At 45.9% G+C, this 18,549-nt stretch overlaps 1 protein-coding gene across 1 annotated transcript in view; it reads right to left on the bottom strand.

Moving 5' to 3' along the window:
• Positions 1 to 485: 485 nt before the first annotated feature.
• LOC139407442 (NBAS subunit of NRZ tethering complex-like) overlaps positions 486 to 18,549 on the bottom strand; it is a 289,155-nt gene continuing 271,091 nt past the window's right edge. The window contains exons 51-54 of the mRNA XM_071151235.1: positions 10,745 to 10,884; positions 6,432 to 6,585; positions 3,851 to 3,982; positions 486 to 1,090 (exon numbers count right to left, since the gene is read on the bottom strand). Of these exons, the coding sequence (XP_071007336.1) occupies positions 815 to 1,090; positions 3,851 to 3,982; positions 6,432 to 6,585; positions 10,745 to 10,884 (702 nt within the window). The 3' untranslated portion in view covers positions 486 to 814. The remainder of the gene's footprint in view (positions 1,091 to 3,850; positions 3,983 to 6,431; positions 6,586 to 10,744; positions 10,885 to 18,549) is intronic.

Here is an 18,549-nt window from a genome sequence, read left to right as displayed (position 1 = left end):
ACTCACTCTCTCTCTCCCTCCCTACTCACTCTCTCTCGCTCCCTCCCTACTCACTCTCTCTCTCCCTACTCACTCTCTCTCTCCCTCCCTACTCACTCTCTCTCCCTCCCTACTCAACCTCCCTACTCTCTCCATCCCTCCCTACTCTCACCCTCTCCGTCCCTACTCGCTCTCTCTCTCTCTCCACCCACTCCGTCCCTACTCTCTCCACTCTCTCCCTCCCTACCCTCTCCCCCTATGGTCTCTGAAGAAGAGAGAAGAGAGCCGTTTCCAAAAGGGAAACTTTCAGGTGTTTTCCAGACCTAAATAAAATAGTCTGTCAAGACGACTCCGCGTGGATCCAGGAACAACGACAAACAAACGACTGGATAGTAGTCACTGAATACAACCAGGAAAACCAGCTCATTAGACGGTGCTTATCTATTTCAAAGCATCACAAATTACCTTCCAACTTAATAAATTGTAGGACAACAATCAGTATTTAATTGGATTAATATGGACTTTAATGATTTATTTGTGTTATATTTCAGGTCAAAGCACGTGTATCAGAACACTGGACAGCCAATCGTAAAAACAGCAGGACAAGTCTTCCACTTAACGACATGAAACAACAACATCCTATTAGCCAATTACAGTGCTAGTGAGAGAGAGCTGGGGCACGTGCGTGCGACAACACCCAGCCACTCAGTGTATGGGGTTTTCAGGGCCAATTTGTTTTCTAGTAATGAATAGAGATAACATTAGGAAACACAATAACAGCGGCTAAACGATCTAGAGTCAATAAGAGCGTCTGTCCGGCTTCCTCTCCAGTACCTCAGAGCCACTTCTTAACGACAGTGAGCGCTGTAGTAAACGTGCTGAGGCCCGGGTGAGTTCCACGGTAGGTCAGAAGCAGGGAGCCGGCCTGAGCTCGGTACCCAGCCTGGAGCAGCTCTGACGCAGCCTTCTCCACGTCCCAACCTCCCTCCCGGTGTCTGGAGAGCAGGTGGGCGCTGAGAGGAGGGTAGAGGGGGGACGGTACACACCCCACCAGGAGACCAGCGTCCAGCAGGAGAGACAGGAGCTCTGGGTCGCAGGTATAGTCACACACCTGGGAGACGGGGTACATGGTTAAAAACACAGGAGACAACCCCAACGTCCTACCGTGACCCTTGAACTCCCCTTTTGAGTTTGTGTCACTGTGTGTGTGTGTGTGTGTGTGTGTGTGTGTGTGTGTGTGCGCTGTGGTGTGTTCTATTAATTTAGCTGATCAGCTCCCATATTAAATCAAATTATATTTGTCATATGCGCTGAATACAACAGATAGTGAAATCCTTACTTTCGAGCCCCTAACCAACAATGCAGTTTAAAAAAATATGGATAAGAATAAGAGATAAAAGTAATTAAATAGCAGCAGTAAATAACAATATATACAGGGGGTACCGGTTCAGAGTCAATGTGGAGGCTATATACAGGGGGTACCGGTTCAGAGTCAATGTGGAGGCTATATACAGGGGGTACCGGTACAGAGTCAATATGGAGGCTATATACAGGGGGTACCGGTACAGAGTCAATGTGGAGGCTATATACAGGGGGTACCGGTACAGAGTCAGTGTGGAGGCTATATACAGGGGGTACCGGTTCAGAGTCAATGTGGAGGCTATATACAGGGGGTACCGGTACAGAGTCAATGTGGAGGCTATATACAGGGGGTACCGGTACAGAGTCAATGTGGAGGCTATATACAGGGGGTACCGGTACAGAGTCAGTGTGGAGGCTATATACAGGGGGTACCGGTACAGAGTCAATGTGGAGGCTATATACAGGGGGTACCGGTACAGAGTCAATGTGGAGGCTATATACAGGGGGTACCGGTTCAGAGTCAATGTGGAGGCTATATACAGGGGGTACCGGTACAGAATCAATATGGAGGCTATATACAGGGGGTACCGGTACAGAGTCAATGTGGAGGCTATATACAGGGGGTACCGGTACAGAGTCAGTGTGGAGGCTATATACAGGGTATTACGGTACAGAGTCAGTGTGGAGGCTATATACAGGGGGTACCGGTACAGAGTCAGTGTGGAGGCTATATACAGGGGGTACCGGTTCAGAGTCAATGTGGAGGCTATATACAGGGGGTACCGGTACAGAGTCAATGTGGAGGCTATATACAGGGGGTACCGGTTCAGAGTCAATGTGGAGGCTATATACAGGGGGTACCGGTTCAGAGTCAATGTGTAGGCTATATACAGGGGGTACCGGTTCAGAGTCAATGTGGAGGCTATATACAGGGGGTACCGGTTCAGAGTCAATGTGGAGGCTATATACAGGGGGTACCGGTTCAGAGTCAATGTGGAGGCTATATACAGGGGGTACCGGTTCAGAGTTACCAGAGTCAATGTGGAGGCTATATACAGGGGGTACCGGTACAGAGTCAGCCTCTACAACCTCTAAACCCCTAAACAGCTGGTTGCTCCAGCCTCTACAACCTCTTAACCCCTAAACAGCTGGGTGCTCCAACCTCTACAACCTCTTAACCCCTAAACAGCTGGTTGCTCCAACCTCTACAACCTCTTAACCCCTAAACAGCTGGTTGCTCCAGCCTCTACAACCTCTTAACCCCTAAACAGCTGGGTGCTCCAACCTCTACAACCTCTTAACCCCTAAACAGCTGGTTGCTCCAACCTCTACAACCTCTTAACCCCTAAACAGCTGGTTGCTCCAGCCTCTACAACCTCTTAACCCCTAAACAGCTGGGTGCTCCAACCTCTACAACCTCTTAACCCCTAAACAGCTGGGTGCTCCAACCTCTACAACCAAATTATACTACTATGTGTGATATGGAGGGGTTGGCTAACAGCAGAAGATCCATTCTGTGTGTCATACAGAGGAGAAGACCCATTCTGTGTGTCACACGGAGGAGAAGACCCATTCTGTGTGTCACACGGAGGAGAAGACCCATTCTGTGTGTCATACAGAGGAGAAGACCCATTCTGTGTTTCACACAGAGGAGAAGACCCATTCTGTGTGTCACACGGAGGAGAAGACCCATTCTGTGTGTCATACAGAGGAGAAGACCCATTCTGTGTTTCATACGGAGGAGAAGACCCATTCTGTGTGTCATACAGAGGAGAAGACCCATTCTGTGTGTCATACAGAGGAGAAGACCCATTCTGTGTGTCATACAGAGGAGAAGACCCATTCTGTTTCATACGGAGGAGAAGACCCATTCTGTGTGTCATACAGAGGAGAAGACCCATTCTGTGTGTCATACGGAGGAGAAGACCCATTCTGTGTGTCACACGGAGGAGAAGACCCATTCTGTGTGTCATACGGAGGAGAAGACCCATTCTGTGTTTCATACGGAGGAGAAGACCCATTCTGTGTTTCATACGGAGGAGAAGACCCATTCTGTGTTTCATACGGAGGAGAAGACCCATTCTGTGTGTCATACGGAGGAGAAGACCCATTCTGTGTGTCATACGGAGGAGATGACCCATTCTGTGTGTCACACGGAGGAGAAGACCCATTCTGTGTGTCATACAGAGGAGAAGACCCATTCTGTGTTTCATACAGAGGAGAAGACCCATTCTGTGTGTCATATGGAGGAGAAGACCCATTCTGTGTGTCATACAGAGGAGAAGACCCATTCTGTGTGTCATACAGTGGAGAAGACCCATTCTGTGTGTCATACAGAGGAGAAGACCCATTCTGTGTGTCATACAGAGGAGAAGACCCATTCTGTGTGTCATACAGATGAGAAGACCCATTCTGTGTGTCACACAGAGGAGAAGACCCATTCTGTGTGTCACACGGAGGAGAAGACCCATTCTGTGTGTCACACGGAGCAATACAGTATGTCAGTTACCTCGGTGGTGTTGTTGATCTGATCCAGGACCAGTTCTAACAGCTGGGGGTCTTGACTCTCGGTCATCAGTTTAAGAGCTGGGAGCCGTAGGCCTGGTTGATCCAGGAGCAGAGAAGACATGTGTCTGATACACTGTAGGGAGAGGGGGGGGGGGGGGGGGGGGGAGAAGGAGGGAGGGGAGAGGGAAGAGAAGGAGGGAGGGAGGGGAGGAGGGAGGGAGAGAGGGAGGGAGGAGGGAGGGAGAGAGGGAGGGAGGGGAGAGGGAGGGGAGAGAGGGAGGGAGGGGAGAGAGGGAGGGAGGGGAGGGGGGGTAGGGAGGGGGGGTAGGGAGGGAGGGAGGGAGGAGGAAGGGTGGAGGGAGGTAGGGAGGGAGGGAGGGAGGAGGAAGGGTGGAGGGAGGTAGGAAGGAAGGGGGAGGGAAGGAAGGAGGGAGGGGGAGGGAAGGAGGGAGGGGGAGGGAAGGAGGGAGAGAGGGATGAGGAATTGGGGGGTGGGAGGGAGGGAGGGAGGGGGAGGGAAGGAGAGAGGGATGAGGAATTGGGGGGTGGGAGGGAAGGAGGGAGGGAGGGGGAGGGAAGGAGGGAGGGAGGGGGACACATGCAGTACATGTTAAATAGAGAGACGCACGGCTGCATGGTGCTGGTGGTAATATATGGATCGCTCTCCCATCATGCTCTAGTGATTTCATTCTATAGGCTTTAAATTAAAAGAGTGTTCAGAGTGAAACAGTCATCTCCTCTCCACACAAAGATTAGTATACCTTAGGCGTAGTACTATCACCACTAATATCACAAAGAATACCATTATACTACACTGTCTAGTTCTACACAGAATACCATTATACTACACTGTCTAGTTCTACACAGAATACCATTATACTACACTGTCTAGTTCTACACACAGAATACCATTATACTACACTGTCTAGTTCTACACAGAATACCATTATACTACACTGTCTAGTTCTACACAGAATACTATTATACTACACTGTCTAGTTCTACACAGAATACCATTATACTACACTGTCTAGTTCTACACAGAATACCATTATACTACACTGTCTAGTTCTACACAGAATACCATTATACTACACTGTCTAGTTCTACACAGAATACCATTATACTACACTGTCTAGTTCTACACAGAATACCATTATACTACACTGTCTAGTTCTACACAGAATACCATTATACTACACTGTCTAGTTCTACACAGAATACCATTATACTACACTGTCTAGTTCTACACAGAATACTATTATACTACACTGTCTAGTTCTACACAGAATACCATTATACTACACTGTCTAGTTCTACACAGAATACCATTATACTACACTGTCTAGTTCTACACAGAATACCATTATACTACACTGTCTAGCTCTACACAGAATACCATTATACTACACTGTCTAGTTCTACACACAGAATACCATTATACTACACTGTCTAGTTCTATACACAGAATACCATTATACTACACTGTTTAGTTCTACACACAGAATACCATTATACTACACTGTCTAGTTCTACACAGAATACCATTATACTACACTGTCTAGTTCTACACACAGAATACCATTATACTACACTGTCTAGTTCTACACAGAATACCATTATACTACACTGTCTAGTTCTACACACAGAATACCATTATACTACACTGTCTAGTTCTACACAGAATACCATTATACTACACTGTCTAGTTCTACACAGAATACCATTATACTACACTGTCTAGTTCTACACAGAATACCATTATACTACACTGTCTAGTTCTACACAGAATACCATTATACTACACTGTCTAGTTCTACACAGAATACCATTATACTACACTGTCTAGTTCTACACAGAATACCATTATACTACACTGTCTAGTTCTACACAGAATACCATTATACTACACTGTCTAGTTCTACACAGAATACCATTATACTACACTGTCTAGTTCTACACAGAATACCATTATACTACACTGTCTAGTTCTACACAGAATACCATTATACTACACTGTCTAGTTCTATACACAGAATACCATTATACTACACTGTCTAGTTCTATACAGAATACCATTATACTACACTGTCTAGTTCTACACAGAATACCATCATACTACACTGTCTAGTTCTATACACAGAATACCATTATACTACACTGTCTAGTTCTATACAGAATACCATTATACTACACTGTCTAGTTCTACACAGAATACCATTATACTACACTGTCTAGTTCTACACACAGAATACCATTATACCACACTGTCTAGTTCTACACAGAATACCATTATACTACACTGTCTAGTTCTACAAAGAATACCATTATACTACACTGTCTAGTTCTACACAGAATACCATTATACTACACTGTCTAGTTCTACACACAGAATACCATTATACTACACTGTCTAGCTCTATACATAATACTATTATACTACACTGTCTCTATACATAATACTATTATACTACACTGTCTAGTTCTACACAGAATACCATTATACTACACTGTCTAGTTCTACACACAGAATACCATTATACAACACTGTCTAGTTCTATACACACACTGGTAGGTGTTACCTGTGCAGGTAGTTTGTGTTTGGAGGGGTAGAGGGAGCGGACCATGTTCATGATCTCCTGACCCAGGTCCAGTCTGACCTCTGACCCGTGACCTCTGCAGCATTCTATTAAGCTGGAGGTCAACACCACCCAGGGGTTACGCTCACACTGAGCACTGAGGAGAGATGCAGAAAGAGAGGTTACTGTGTGGGTCTGTAAAATGTGTTGGTTCAAAACTATAACAGAAGAAAGGAGGAGAGGAGGAACAGAAGGAGGGCTGAGGAGAAGACGGGACAACTGGGGAGAAGACGGGACAACTGAGGAGAAGACGGGACAACTGGGGAGAAGACGGGACAACTGGGGAGAAGACGGGACAACTGAGGAGAAGACGGGACAACTGAGGAGAAGACGGGACAACTGAGGAGAAGACGGGACAACTGAGGAGAAGACGGGACAACTGAGGTGAAGATGGGATAACTGGGCAGAAGACGGGACAACTGAGCAGAAGACGGGACAAATGAGGAGAAGACAGGACAACTGAGGAGAAGACGGGACAACTGAGGAGAAGACGGGACAACTGGGGAGAAGACGGGACAACTGAGGAGAAGACATGAGGAGGGATGAGGTTGAGGAGAAGACAGGAGGAGAGGAGGAACAGAAGGAGGGCTGAGGAGAAGACGGGACAACTGAGGAGAAGACGGGACAACTGAGGAGAAGACGGGACAACTGAGGAGAAGACGGGACAACTGGGGAGAAGACGGGACAACTGAGGAGAAGACGGGACAACTGAGGAGAAGACGGGACAACTGAGGAGAAGACGGGACAACTGAGGAGAAGACATGAGGAGGGATGAGGTTGAGGAGAAGACAGGAGGAGAGGAGGAACAGAACGAGGGATGAGGTTGAGGAGAAGACAGGAGGAACAGGAGGGATGAGACTGAGGAGAAGACAGGAGGAGAGAAGGAACAGACGGAGGGATGAGACTGAGGAGAAGACAGGAGGAGAGGAGGAACAGAACGAGGGATGAGGTTGAGGAGAAGACCGGAGGAGAGGAGGAACAGAAGGAGGGATGAGGCTGAGGAGAAGACAGGAGAGAAGACAAGAGTCGAGAAGAAGAGAGGGAGCGAGGAGAGAGAAAGTAGACAGCCATTCATTTGGCTGATCAGCTCTCATCTGTCCTATTCATTTAGCTGGTCAGCTCTCATCTGTCATATTCATTTAGCTGATCAGCTCCCATCTGTCCTATTCATTTAGCTGGTCAGCTCTCATCTGTCCTATTCATTTAGCTGGTCAGCTCTCATCTGTCCTATTCATTTAGCTGGTCAGCTCCCATCTGTCCTATTCATTTAGCTGGTCAGCTCCCATCTGTCCTATTCATTTAGCTGGTCAGCTCCCATCTGTCCTATTCATTTAGCTGGTCAGCTCTCATCTGTCCTATTCATTTAGCTGATCAGCTCTCATCTGTCCTATTAATTTAGCTGTTAAGCTCTCATCTGTCCTATTCATTTAGCTGATCAGCTCCCATCTGTCCTATTCATTTAGCTGGTCAGCTCTCATCTGTCCTATTCATTTAGCTGGTCAGCTCTCATCTGTCCTATTCATTTAGCTGGTCAGCTCTCATCTGTCCTATTCATTTAGCTGGTCAGCTCCCATCTGTCCTATTCATTTAGCTGGTCAGCTCCCATGTGTCCTATTCATTTAGCTGGTCAGCTCCCATCTGTCCTATTCATTTAGCTGATCAGCTCTCATCTGTCCTATTCATTTAGCTGGTCAGCTCCCATGTGTCCTATTCATTTAGCTGGTCAGCTCCCATGTGTCCTATTCATTTAGCTGGTCAGCTCTCATCTGTCCTATTAATTTAGCTGTTAAGCTCTCATCTGTCCTATTCATTTAGCTGATCAGCTCCCATCTGTCCTATTCATTTAGCTGGTCAGCTCTCATCTGTCCTATTCATTTAGCTGGTCAGCTCTCAACTGTCCTATTCATTTAGCTGATCAGCTCTCATCTGTCCTATTCATTTAGCTGGTCAGCTCCCATCTGTCCTATTCATTTAGCTGGTCAGCTCCCATCTGTCCTATTCATTTAGCTGGTCAGCTCTCATCTGTCCTATTCATTTAGCTGATCAGCTCTCATCTGTCCTATTAATTTAGCTGGTCAGCTCTCATCTGTCCTATTCATTTAGCTGATCAGCTCCCATCTGTCCTATTCATTTAGCTGGTCAGCTCTCATCTGTCCTATTCATTTAGCTGGTCAGCTCCCATCTGTCCTATTCATTTAGCTGGTCAGCTCCCATCTGTCCTATTCATTTAGCTGGTCAGCTCCCATCTGTCCTATTCATTTAGCTGGTCAGCTCTCATCTGTCCTATTCATTTAGCTGGTCAGCTCTCATCTGTCCTATTCATTTAGCTGATCAGCTCTCATCTGTCCTATTAATTTAGCTGGTCAGCTCCCATCTGTCCTATTCATTTAGCTGATCAGCTCCCATCTGTCCTATTCATTTAGCTGGTCAGCTCTCATCTGTCCTATTCATTTAGCTGGTCAGCTCCCATCTGTCCTATTCATTTAGCTGGTCAGCTCCCATCTGTCCTATTCATTTAGCTGGTCAGCTCCCATATGTCCTATTCATTTAGCTGGTCAGCTCTCATCTGTCCTATTCATTTAGCTGATCAGCTCTCATCTGTCCTATTCATTTAGCTGGTCAGCTCTCATCTGTCCTATTCATTTAGCTGGTCAGCTCCCATCTGTCCTATTCATTTAGCTGGTCAGCTCCCATCTGTCCTATTCATTTAGCTGGTCAGCTCTCATCTGTCCTATTCATTTAGCTGGTCAGCTCTCATCTGTCCTATTAATTTAGCTGGTCAGCTCTCATCTGTCCTATTAATTTAGCTGGTCAGCTCTCATCTGTCCTATTCATTTAGTTGGTCAGCTCACATCTGTCCTATTCATTTAGCTGGTCAGCTCTCATCTGTCCTATTCATTTAGCTGGTCAGCTCTCATCTGTCCTATTAATTTAGCTGGTCAGCTCTCATCTGTCCTATTAATTTAGCTGGTCAGCTCTCATCTGTCCTATTAATTTAGTTGGTCAGCTCACATCTGTCCTATTCGTTTAGCTGGTCAGCTCATCAGGGTTAGGGTCATGCCAGGGTTAGGGTCATACCAGGGTTAGGGTCATACCAGGGTCAGGGTCATACCAGGGTTAGGGTCATGGTAGGGGTAGGGTTAAGGTCATGCCGGGGGTAGGGTCAGGGTCATGCCAGGGGTAAGGCCAGGGTCATGCCAGGGTTAGGGTCAGGGTCATGCCAGGGGTAGGGTCATGCCAGGGGTAGGGTCAGGGTCATGCCAGGGGTAGGGTCATGGTTAGAGTCATACCAGGGTTAGGGTCAGGGTCATGCCAGGGGTAGGGTCAGGGTCATGCCAGGGGTAGGGTCATGGTTAGAGTCATACCAGGGTTAGGGTCAGGGTCATGCCAGGGGTAAGGCCAGGGTCATGCCAGGGTTAGGGTTAGGGTCATGCCAGGGTTAGGGTCAGGGTCATGCCAGCGGTAAGGCCAGGGTCATGCCAGGGTTAGGGTCATGCCAGGGGTAGGGTCAGGGTCAGGGTAGGGTCAGGGTTAGGGTCATGCCAGGGGTAGGGTCAGGGTCATGCCAGGGGTAGGGTCAGGGTCAGGGTCATTCCAGGGGTAGGGTTAGGGTCAGGGTTAGGGTCATGACAGGGAAAGGGTTAGGGTCAGGGTCATGCCAGGGTTAGGGTCATGCCAAGTGTAGGGTTAGGGTCATGCCAGGGGTAGGGTTATGCCAGGGTTAGGGTCAGGGTCATGCCAGGGGTAGGGTTAGGGTCAGTGAGTGTAGGGGTTTGTGAGTGTAGAGACTCTCTCTCTCTCATTTAAGGTCTTTATTGGGAAACATGTTAACAAAGCAAGTGAAGTTTTTTGTTGTTGTTGCGTAATCTCCGTGGTTCTAAATCAAGTTGTTTAGGGGTCACTACTAAAATCTGAAGTGATTTTACCCACGCACCGTTACCGTTTCTCTGCCTCCTCCCCCCTCTCCACCTCCTCCTTCTACCCCGCCTTCTCTCCTTTCCCCCCTCCCCTCCTTCCACCCCTCCTTTTCTCCTTTCCCCCCTCCTTCCACCCCTCCCCTCCTTCCACCCCTCCTTCTCTCCCCCCCCCCCTCCTTCTCTCCCTCCTCCCACTCATTCTCTCCCTCTTTCCCCCTCTCTTTCTCTCCCTCCTTAATATCATGTCTGCCCCTCCCTCCCTCCTGCTTTGCATCAAACTTTTTAAAGGGGAGTGAATGAGTGCAACCCTTGGGAGACCATCATATCAAATACACTTACACTTCCTCTTTCATCATAGGTGGCCACGCCTGGAGGAGGAGCATCAGCTGCTGAAACTCCTCCCACTTCCTGCTGTCGCCTAGCAGCTGGAGGAAGAGACGATACCTTTTCTCCTCATTGTCTATGTCATCCATCTCCACCTGACAGAGAGAGAAAGGGAAGGGTGAGAGAGAAAGGGAAGGGGGAGAGAGAGGAGGGGGGAGAGAGAAAGAGAGAGGAGGGGGAGAGAGAGGAGGGGGGAGAGAGAGGAGGGGGGAGAGAGAAAGAGAGAGGAGGGGGGAGAGAGAGGAGGGGTGAGAGAGAAAGAGAGAGGAGGGGGGAGAGAGAGAGATGAGGGGGGAGAGAGATGAGGGGGGAGAGAGATGAGGGGGGAGAGAGATGAGGGGGGAGAGAGATGAGGGGGGAGAGAGAAGCAGGAGGGAGAAAATTAAGATATAAAGTAAATAATTTCATCAGAGTCGTTCTCAGTGTGATTTAACAGTTCAGAGAACAGCTGATTTGACAGAGTCCTATCACGCACACACTATTAATATACCACCCCACAGACAGACAGACAGCATACTAACACCCCACAGACAGACAGACAGACAGACAGACAGACAGACAGACAGACAGACAGACAGTATACTAACACCCCACAGACTGACAGACAGACACTATTGATACACTAACACCACACAGACAGACAGCCCTCCAGCCAGCCTGCCCGACAGACAGACATAATCCAACACTACACAAAGTAGGTCACACACCTGGGCTTACACACACACACACACACACACACACACAGAAAATGTTTACATTTGCAGCGCATACTAACGAGATGGTGTGTAATTAATTATCTGTCAGCGAGATTCTTACATTAAATGAACTAAAGGACAAGATACAAACCCTCAAACCCCAAAAGGCTTGTGGGTGAGGACGGTAAACAAACTCCAGCTGTGGTGGCGAACGGTTGGATTTCTGAGACCAAAGCATTCTGGGTGACGCTGGTGTGTGAAGTGGTTTAAACTACAACTCTATTCCACGTGGAGCGTTGGCTACACGGCTGGAAGTGGTTCAACTCTGAGACTATCGATCCCTACAGAATAAGAGAAAATCTTAGATACAAATTACTAGTCAGCAGCTAGAAATGACGTAAACCTGGGACGAGAATACAGACAACCGTCGAAACATCTAATCTATGAGAACATTTCTAAATGGTACTCTGAAGTATCCACTCTAACCCTGAAATACTTTGATCTTCGGGGGAGACGCAACCAGAGAGACTCTGATCTCCAGCAGACGGCCCGGGTTCCAACAGAGAAGACAACAATGACATACACTGCAATTATTCTAGAATGAGCGGCCGTTCATGTGCGAAGGATTAGCATTTCAATGAATATAATTATAGACTGTGTGTAATGAATCCATTTGTCTTTCCCGCTCTCTCTCAGTCACCACCCCTTTTCCTTTGTCCACCAAACCGCCATATCGGCTTGGTCCACTAGGGACTCTTTTCTATCATTGTTACTAACCGATATCTATTGTTTGTTTCTGATGTATTTCTGTGATTATTTAGTTAGTTAGTTAGTAAATAATTGAGCCAATTGGTGTATGGGATGATTCATAGTAGAGGCTGGGTTCGTGCAGATAACCAACAATTTACGAGGTTTTGATGAGACTGACGAAGGTAATAATAATTAATTAATAGAAAAGTAATTGATCAGATATTCAAATATCTGAAGCGTTACATTCGGTAGATTATAACTTTGCAAATGTGAAAATTGTAAGTGACTTCCTAGTTAATTAAATTTACATTAGTTTAATCATGTCATAATAATTACAGAGAATAGACTTCACATTTAAAGATACTAAATACACAACACAGATTATTCTTATTATTATTATTTTGCAAGCCCAATTTTTCAGTTTTTGATTTGTTAAAAAAGTTTGAAATATCCAATAAATGCCGTTCCACTTCATGATTGTGTCCCACTTGTTGTTGATTCTTCACAAAAAAATACAGTTTTATATCTTTATGTTTGAAGCCTGAAATGTGGCAAAAGGTCGCAAAGTTCAAGGGGGCCGAATACTTTCGCAAGGCACTGTATGTCAACAGCAATCTTAAACAAATACTCTGCAGACTCCAACATTTCGTCAATGAAAACAATGTCCTGAGAAAATGTCAAATTGTCTTTTTTTACCAAATTACCGTACAACCGACCACGTATTCACCCTGCATAACCCTAATGGACAACTAAATAAACCAAAACAAAGGAAAAGTCTTCTCATGCTTTGCTGATTTCAAAAAAGCTTTTGACTTAATTTGTCATGAGGGTCTGATATATACAAATTGATGTTGGGGTAAAACATACGACATAAAATCCATGAACACAAACCAATCAGTGTGCGGCTAAAATTGGCATAAAAAACACACATTTCTTTCTATGGGCCTTTGTGTGAGACAGTGATGCAGCTTAAGCCCCACCCTCTTCAACATACAGTGGGGAGAACAAGTATTTGATACACTGCCGATTTTGCAGGTTTTCCTACTTACAAAGCATGTAGAGGTCTGTAATTTTTTATCATAGGTACACTTCAACTGTGAGAGATGGAATCTAAAACAAAAATCCAGAAAATCACATTGTATATATTTTAAGTAATTAATTTGCATTTTATTGCATGACATTAGTATTTGATACATCAGAAAAGCAGAACTTAATATTTGTTACAGACACCTTTGTTTGCAATTACAGAGATCATACGTTTCCTGTAGTTCTTGACCAGGTTTTCACACACTGCAGCAGGGATTTTGGCCCACTCCTCCATACAGACCTTCTCCAGATCCTTCAGGTTTCGGGGCTGTCGCTGGGCAATACGGACTTTCAGCTCCCTCCAAAGATTTTCTATTGGGTTCAGGTCTGGAGACTGGCTAGACCACTCCAGGACCTTGAGATGCTTCTTACGGAGCCACTCCTTAGTTGCCCTGGCTGTGTGTTTCGGGTCATTGTCATGCTGGAAGACCCAGCCATGACCCATCTTCAATGCTCTTACTGAGGGAAGGAGGTTGTTGGCCAAGATCTTGCGATACATGGCCCCATCCATCCTCCCCTCAATACGGTGCAGTCGTCCTGTCCCCTTTGCAGAAAAGCATCCCCAAAGATGATGTTTCCACCTCCATGCTTCACGGTTGGGATGGTGTTCATAGGGTTGTACTCATCCTTCTTCTTCCTCCAAACACGGCGACTGCATGACCTTCTCTCATTCCTCCTCTGGATCATCCAGATGGTCATTGGCAAACTTCAGACGGGCCTGGACATGCGCTGGCTTGAGCAGGGGGACCTTGCGTGTGCTGCAGGATTTTAATCCATGACGGCGTAGTGTGTTACTAATGGTCTTATTTGAGACTGTGGTCCCAGCTCTCTTCAGGTCATTGACCAGGTCCTGCCATGTAGTTCTGGGCTGATCCCTCACCTTCCTCATGATCATTGATGTCCCACGAGGTGAGATCTTGCATGGAGCCCCAGACCGAGGGTGATTGACCGTCATCTTGAACTTCTTCCATTTTCTAATAATTGCGGCAACAGATGTTGTCTTCTCACCAAGCTGCTTGCCTATTGTCCTGTAGCCCATCCCAGCCTTGTGCAGGTCTACAATTTTATCCCTGATGTCCTTACACAGATCTCTGGTCTTGGCCATTGTGGAGACGTTGGAGTCTGCAGGATTGAGTGTATGGACAGGTGTCTTTTATACAGGTAACGAGTTCAAACAGGTGCAGTTAATACAGGTAATGAGTGGAGAACAGGAGCGCTTAAAACTAACAGGTCTGGGAGAGCGGAATTCTCACTGGTTGGTAGGTGATCAAATACTTATGTCATGCAATAAAATGAAAATGGATTCCGTCTCTCACAGGTGAAGTGTACCTGTGATAAAAATTACAGACCTCTACATGCTTTGTAAGTAGGAGAACCTGCAAAATCGGCAGTGTATCAAATACTTGATCTCCCTACTGTATATATCAAGGAATTGGCGCGGGCACTAGAACAGTCTGCAGCACCCGGCCTCACCCTACTAGAATCTAAAGTCAAATGTCTCCTGTTTGCTGATGATCTGGTGTTTCGGTCACCAACCAAGGAGGGCCTACAGTAGCACCTAGGTCTTCTGCACAGATTCTGACAGACCTGGGCCCTGACAGACCTGGGCCCTGACAGACCTGGGCCCTGACAGACCTGGGCCCTGACAGACCTGGGCCCTGACAGTAAATCTCAGTAAGACAAAAATAATGGTGTTCCAAAAAAGATCCAGTCTCCAGGACCACGAATACAAATTCCATCTGGACACCGACAAAAAACTATACATACCTCTGCCTAAACATCAGCACCACAGGTAACTTCCACAAAGCTTTGAACGATCTCAGAAACAAGGCAAGAAGGGCCTTCTATGCCATCAAAAGGAACATCAAATTTGACATCCCAATTAGGATCTGGCTAAAAATACTTGAATCAGTTATAGAACCCATTGACCTTTATGGTTGTGAGGTCTGGGGTCCAACCAAGACTTCACTAAATGGGATAAACACCAAATTGAGACACAGCATGCAAAAATATACTTTGTGTACAACACAAAACCCCAAACAATGCAGGCAGAGCAGAACTAAGACTTTACCCGCTAGCTATCAAAATCCAGAAAAGATCTGTTCAATTCTACAACCACCTAAAAGGAAGCGATTCCCAAACCTTCCATAACAAAGCCATCACCTACAGAGAAATGAACCTGGAGAAGAGTCCCCTAAGCAAGCTGGTCCTGGGGCTCTGTTCACAAACACACCCTACAGAGCCCCAGGACAGCAGCACAATTAGACCCAACCAAATCATGAGAAAACAAAAAGATAATTACTTGACACATTGGAAAGAACAAAAAACAGAGCAAACTAGAATGCTATTTGGCCCTAAACAGAGAGTATACAGCGGCAGAATACCTGACCACTGACTGACTCAAACTGAAGGGAAGCTGGCTCAAGAGAATACTCTGGTGGAAACTGAGCTGCACTTCCTAACCTCCTGCCAAATATATGACCATATTAGAGACACATATTTCCCTCAGATTACACAGATCCACAAAGAATTTAAAAACTAAATCAAACATTAATAAACTCCCATATCTGTTAGGCGAAATACCGCCGCGTGCGGTGTGACATCACAGCAGCAAGATTTGTGGCCCGTTGCCATGACAAAAGGGCAACCAATGGAGAACACACACCGTTGTAAATACAACCCATATCTGTTGATCTTCCCTTTCGTACTTCAACGATTCGCACATTGTTACAACACTGTACAGCCAATAATATAACATTTGCCATGTCTATATTCTCCTAAAACTGGTGAGCGTAAAGTTCATTAACATTTCCATAGTTTTTTTCCCTCAATTTGCTTTGGTAATGTAAAGATATGTTTCACATACCAATAAAGTCCTTTGAATTGAATTGAGAGAGAGAGAGAGAGGGATGGATGGATGGGGAGAGAGGATAAAAGGAAGAGTGAGGGAGAGAGAAAGGGGGAAGGAGGAGGAAGGAGTGGGAGGAGAGGAGGCTGTCAAGAAGAAAGAAAATGCCATAACATTTACCAGGAAGGTTTTGAGTGATTAAAATAAACTGCCCCCCCCCTCCTACTCGCCTTTTAACCCACATCGCTCCCATCTCTCTCTCCAACTATCTCAACCCCCCCCTCTCTCTCTCTCCAACTATCTCAACCCCCCCCTCTCTCTCTCTCCAACTATCTCCACCCCTCTCTCTCTCTCCAACTATCTCCACCCCTCTCTCTCTCTCCAACTATCTCAACCCCTCTCTCTCTCTCCAACTATCTCAACCCCTCTCTCTCTCTCCAACTATCTCAACCCCTCTCTCTCTCCAACTATCTCCACCCCTCTCTCTCTCCAACTATCTCCACCCCCCTCTCTCTCCAACTATCTCAACCCCTCTCTCTCTCCCCAACTATCTCAACCCCTCTCTCTCTCCCCAACTATCTCAACCCCTCTCTTCTTGCTAGCTGAATTATCAGGTTTATAATGTGTGAATGTATGAGTGTGTGTGAGCGCGCCAGCTGAGTGGCTGGATTAAGAGCTATTGATTTAATGACATCACACTGAGTGCTCTCGTTTCACACACACACACACACACACACACACACACACACACACACACACACACACACACACACACACACACACACACACACACACACACACACACACACACACACACACACACACACACACACACACCAGGGCTTTTAATAAGGCACACACACAGAGATGATGTTTCTCAGTGCCTGGTGTGTAAGCATTGAGCCAGTGTGTTTCTGTTGACTGCTCAACGTGGAGGGTTATACACAGACACATCTACACAATGAATCCACCCCCAGTAACAGTAGCAGTTTGACCATGTGGTGACTGTGGTTAAAACCAGTTACATCCTCACTGCACTACCAGTCAAACGTTTTAGGACTCATCTAATCATTCCAGGGTTTTTCTTTATGTTTACTATGTTCTACATTGTAGAATAATAGTGAAGACATCAAAACTATGAAATAACACATATGGAATCATGTAGTAACCAAAAAAGTGTTAAATAAATTAAAATATATTTTCTATTTGAGATACTTTAAAGTAGCCTCCCTTTGCCTTGATGACAGCTTTGCACACTCCTGGCATTCTGTCAACCAGCTTTATGAGGTAGTCACCTGGAATGCATTTCAATTAACAGGTGTCCCTTGTTAAACTTAAATTTGTGGAATTTCTTTCCTTCTAAATGCATTTGCGCCAATCAGTTGTGTTGTGTTGTTACCTCTGCTGCAAAGGATAAGTTCATCAGAGTTACCAGCCTCAGAAATTGCAGCCCAAACAAAATGCTTCACAGAGTTCAAGTAACAGACACATCTCAACATCAACTGTTCAGAGGAGACTGTGTGAAATCAGGCCTTCATGGTTGAATTGCTGCAAAGAAACCACTACTAAAGGACACCAATAAGAAGAAGAGACTTGCTTGGGCCAAGAAACACGATCAATGGACATTAGACCGGTGGAAATCTGTTATTTGGTCTGATGAGACATTTTAGATTTTTGGTTCCAACCTCCGTGTCTTTGTGAGATGCAGAGAAGGTGAACGGATGATTTCTGCTTGTGTGGTTCCCACTGTGAAGCATGGAGGAGGAGGTGTGATGGTGTGGGGGTGCTTTGCTGGTGACATTGTCTGTGATTTATTTAGAATTCAAGGCACACTTAACCAGCATGGTTACCACAGCATTCTGCAGTGATACACCATCCCATCTGGTTTGCGCTCAGTGGGACTATCATTTGTTTTCAACAGGACAATGACCCAACACACCTACAGGCTGTGTAAGGGCTATTTGACCAAGAAGGAGAGTGATGGAGTGCTGCATCAGATGACCTGGCCTCCACAATCACCTGACCTCAACCCAATTGAGATGGCTTGGGATGAGTTGGACCGCAGTGAAGGAAAAGAAGCCAACAAGTGCTCAGCATATGTGGGAACTCATTTAAAACTGTTGGAAAAGCATTGCAGGTGAAGCTGGTTGAGAGAATCCAAAGCGTGTGCAAAGCTGTCATCAAGGCAAATGGTGCTTACTTTGAAGAATCTAGAAAATATAAAATACATAGATTTGTTTAACACTTTTTTGGTTACTACATGATTCCATGTGTGTTATTTCATAGCTCTGATGTCTTCACTAGTATTCTACAATGTAGAACATAGTCAAAATAAGGAATAAACATGGAATGAGTAGGTGTGTCCAAACTGTTGACTGATA

This window comes from Oncorhynchus clarkii, chromosome 4 (assembly GCF_045791955.1).
Source record: "Oncorhynchus clarkii lewisi isolate Uvic-CL-2024 chromosome 4, UVic_Ocla_1.0, whole genome shotgun sequence".
Lineage (NCBI taxonomy): Eukaryota > Metazoa > Chordata > Actinopteri > Salmoniformes > Salmonidae > Oncorhynchus > Oncorhynchus clarkii.
This window is presented reverse-complemented; position numbering and strand designations above follow the sequence as displayed.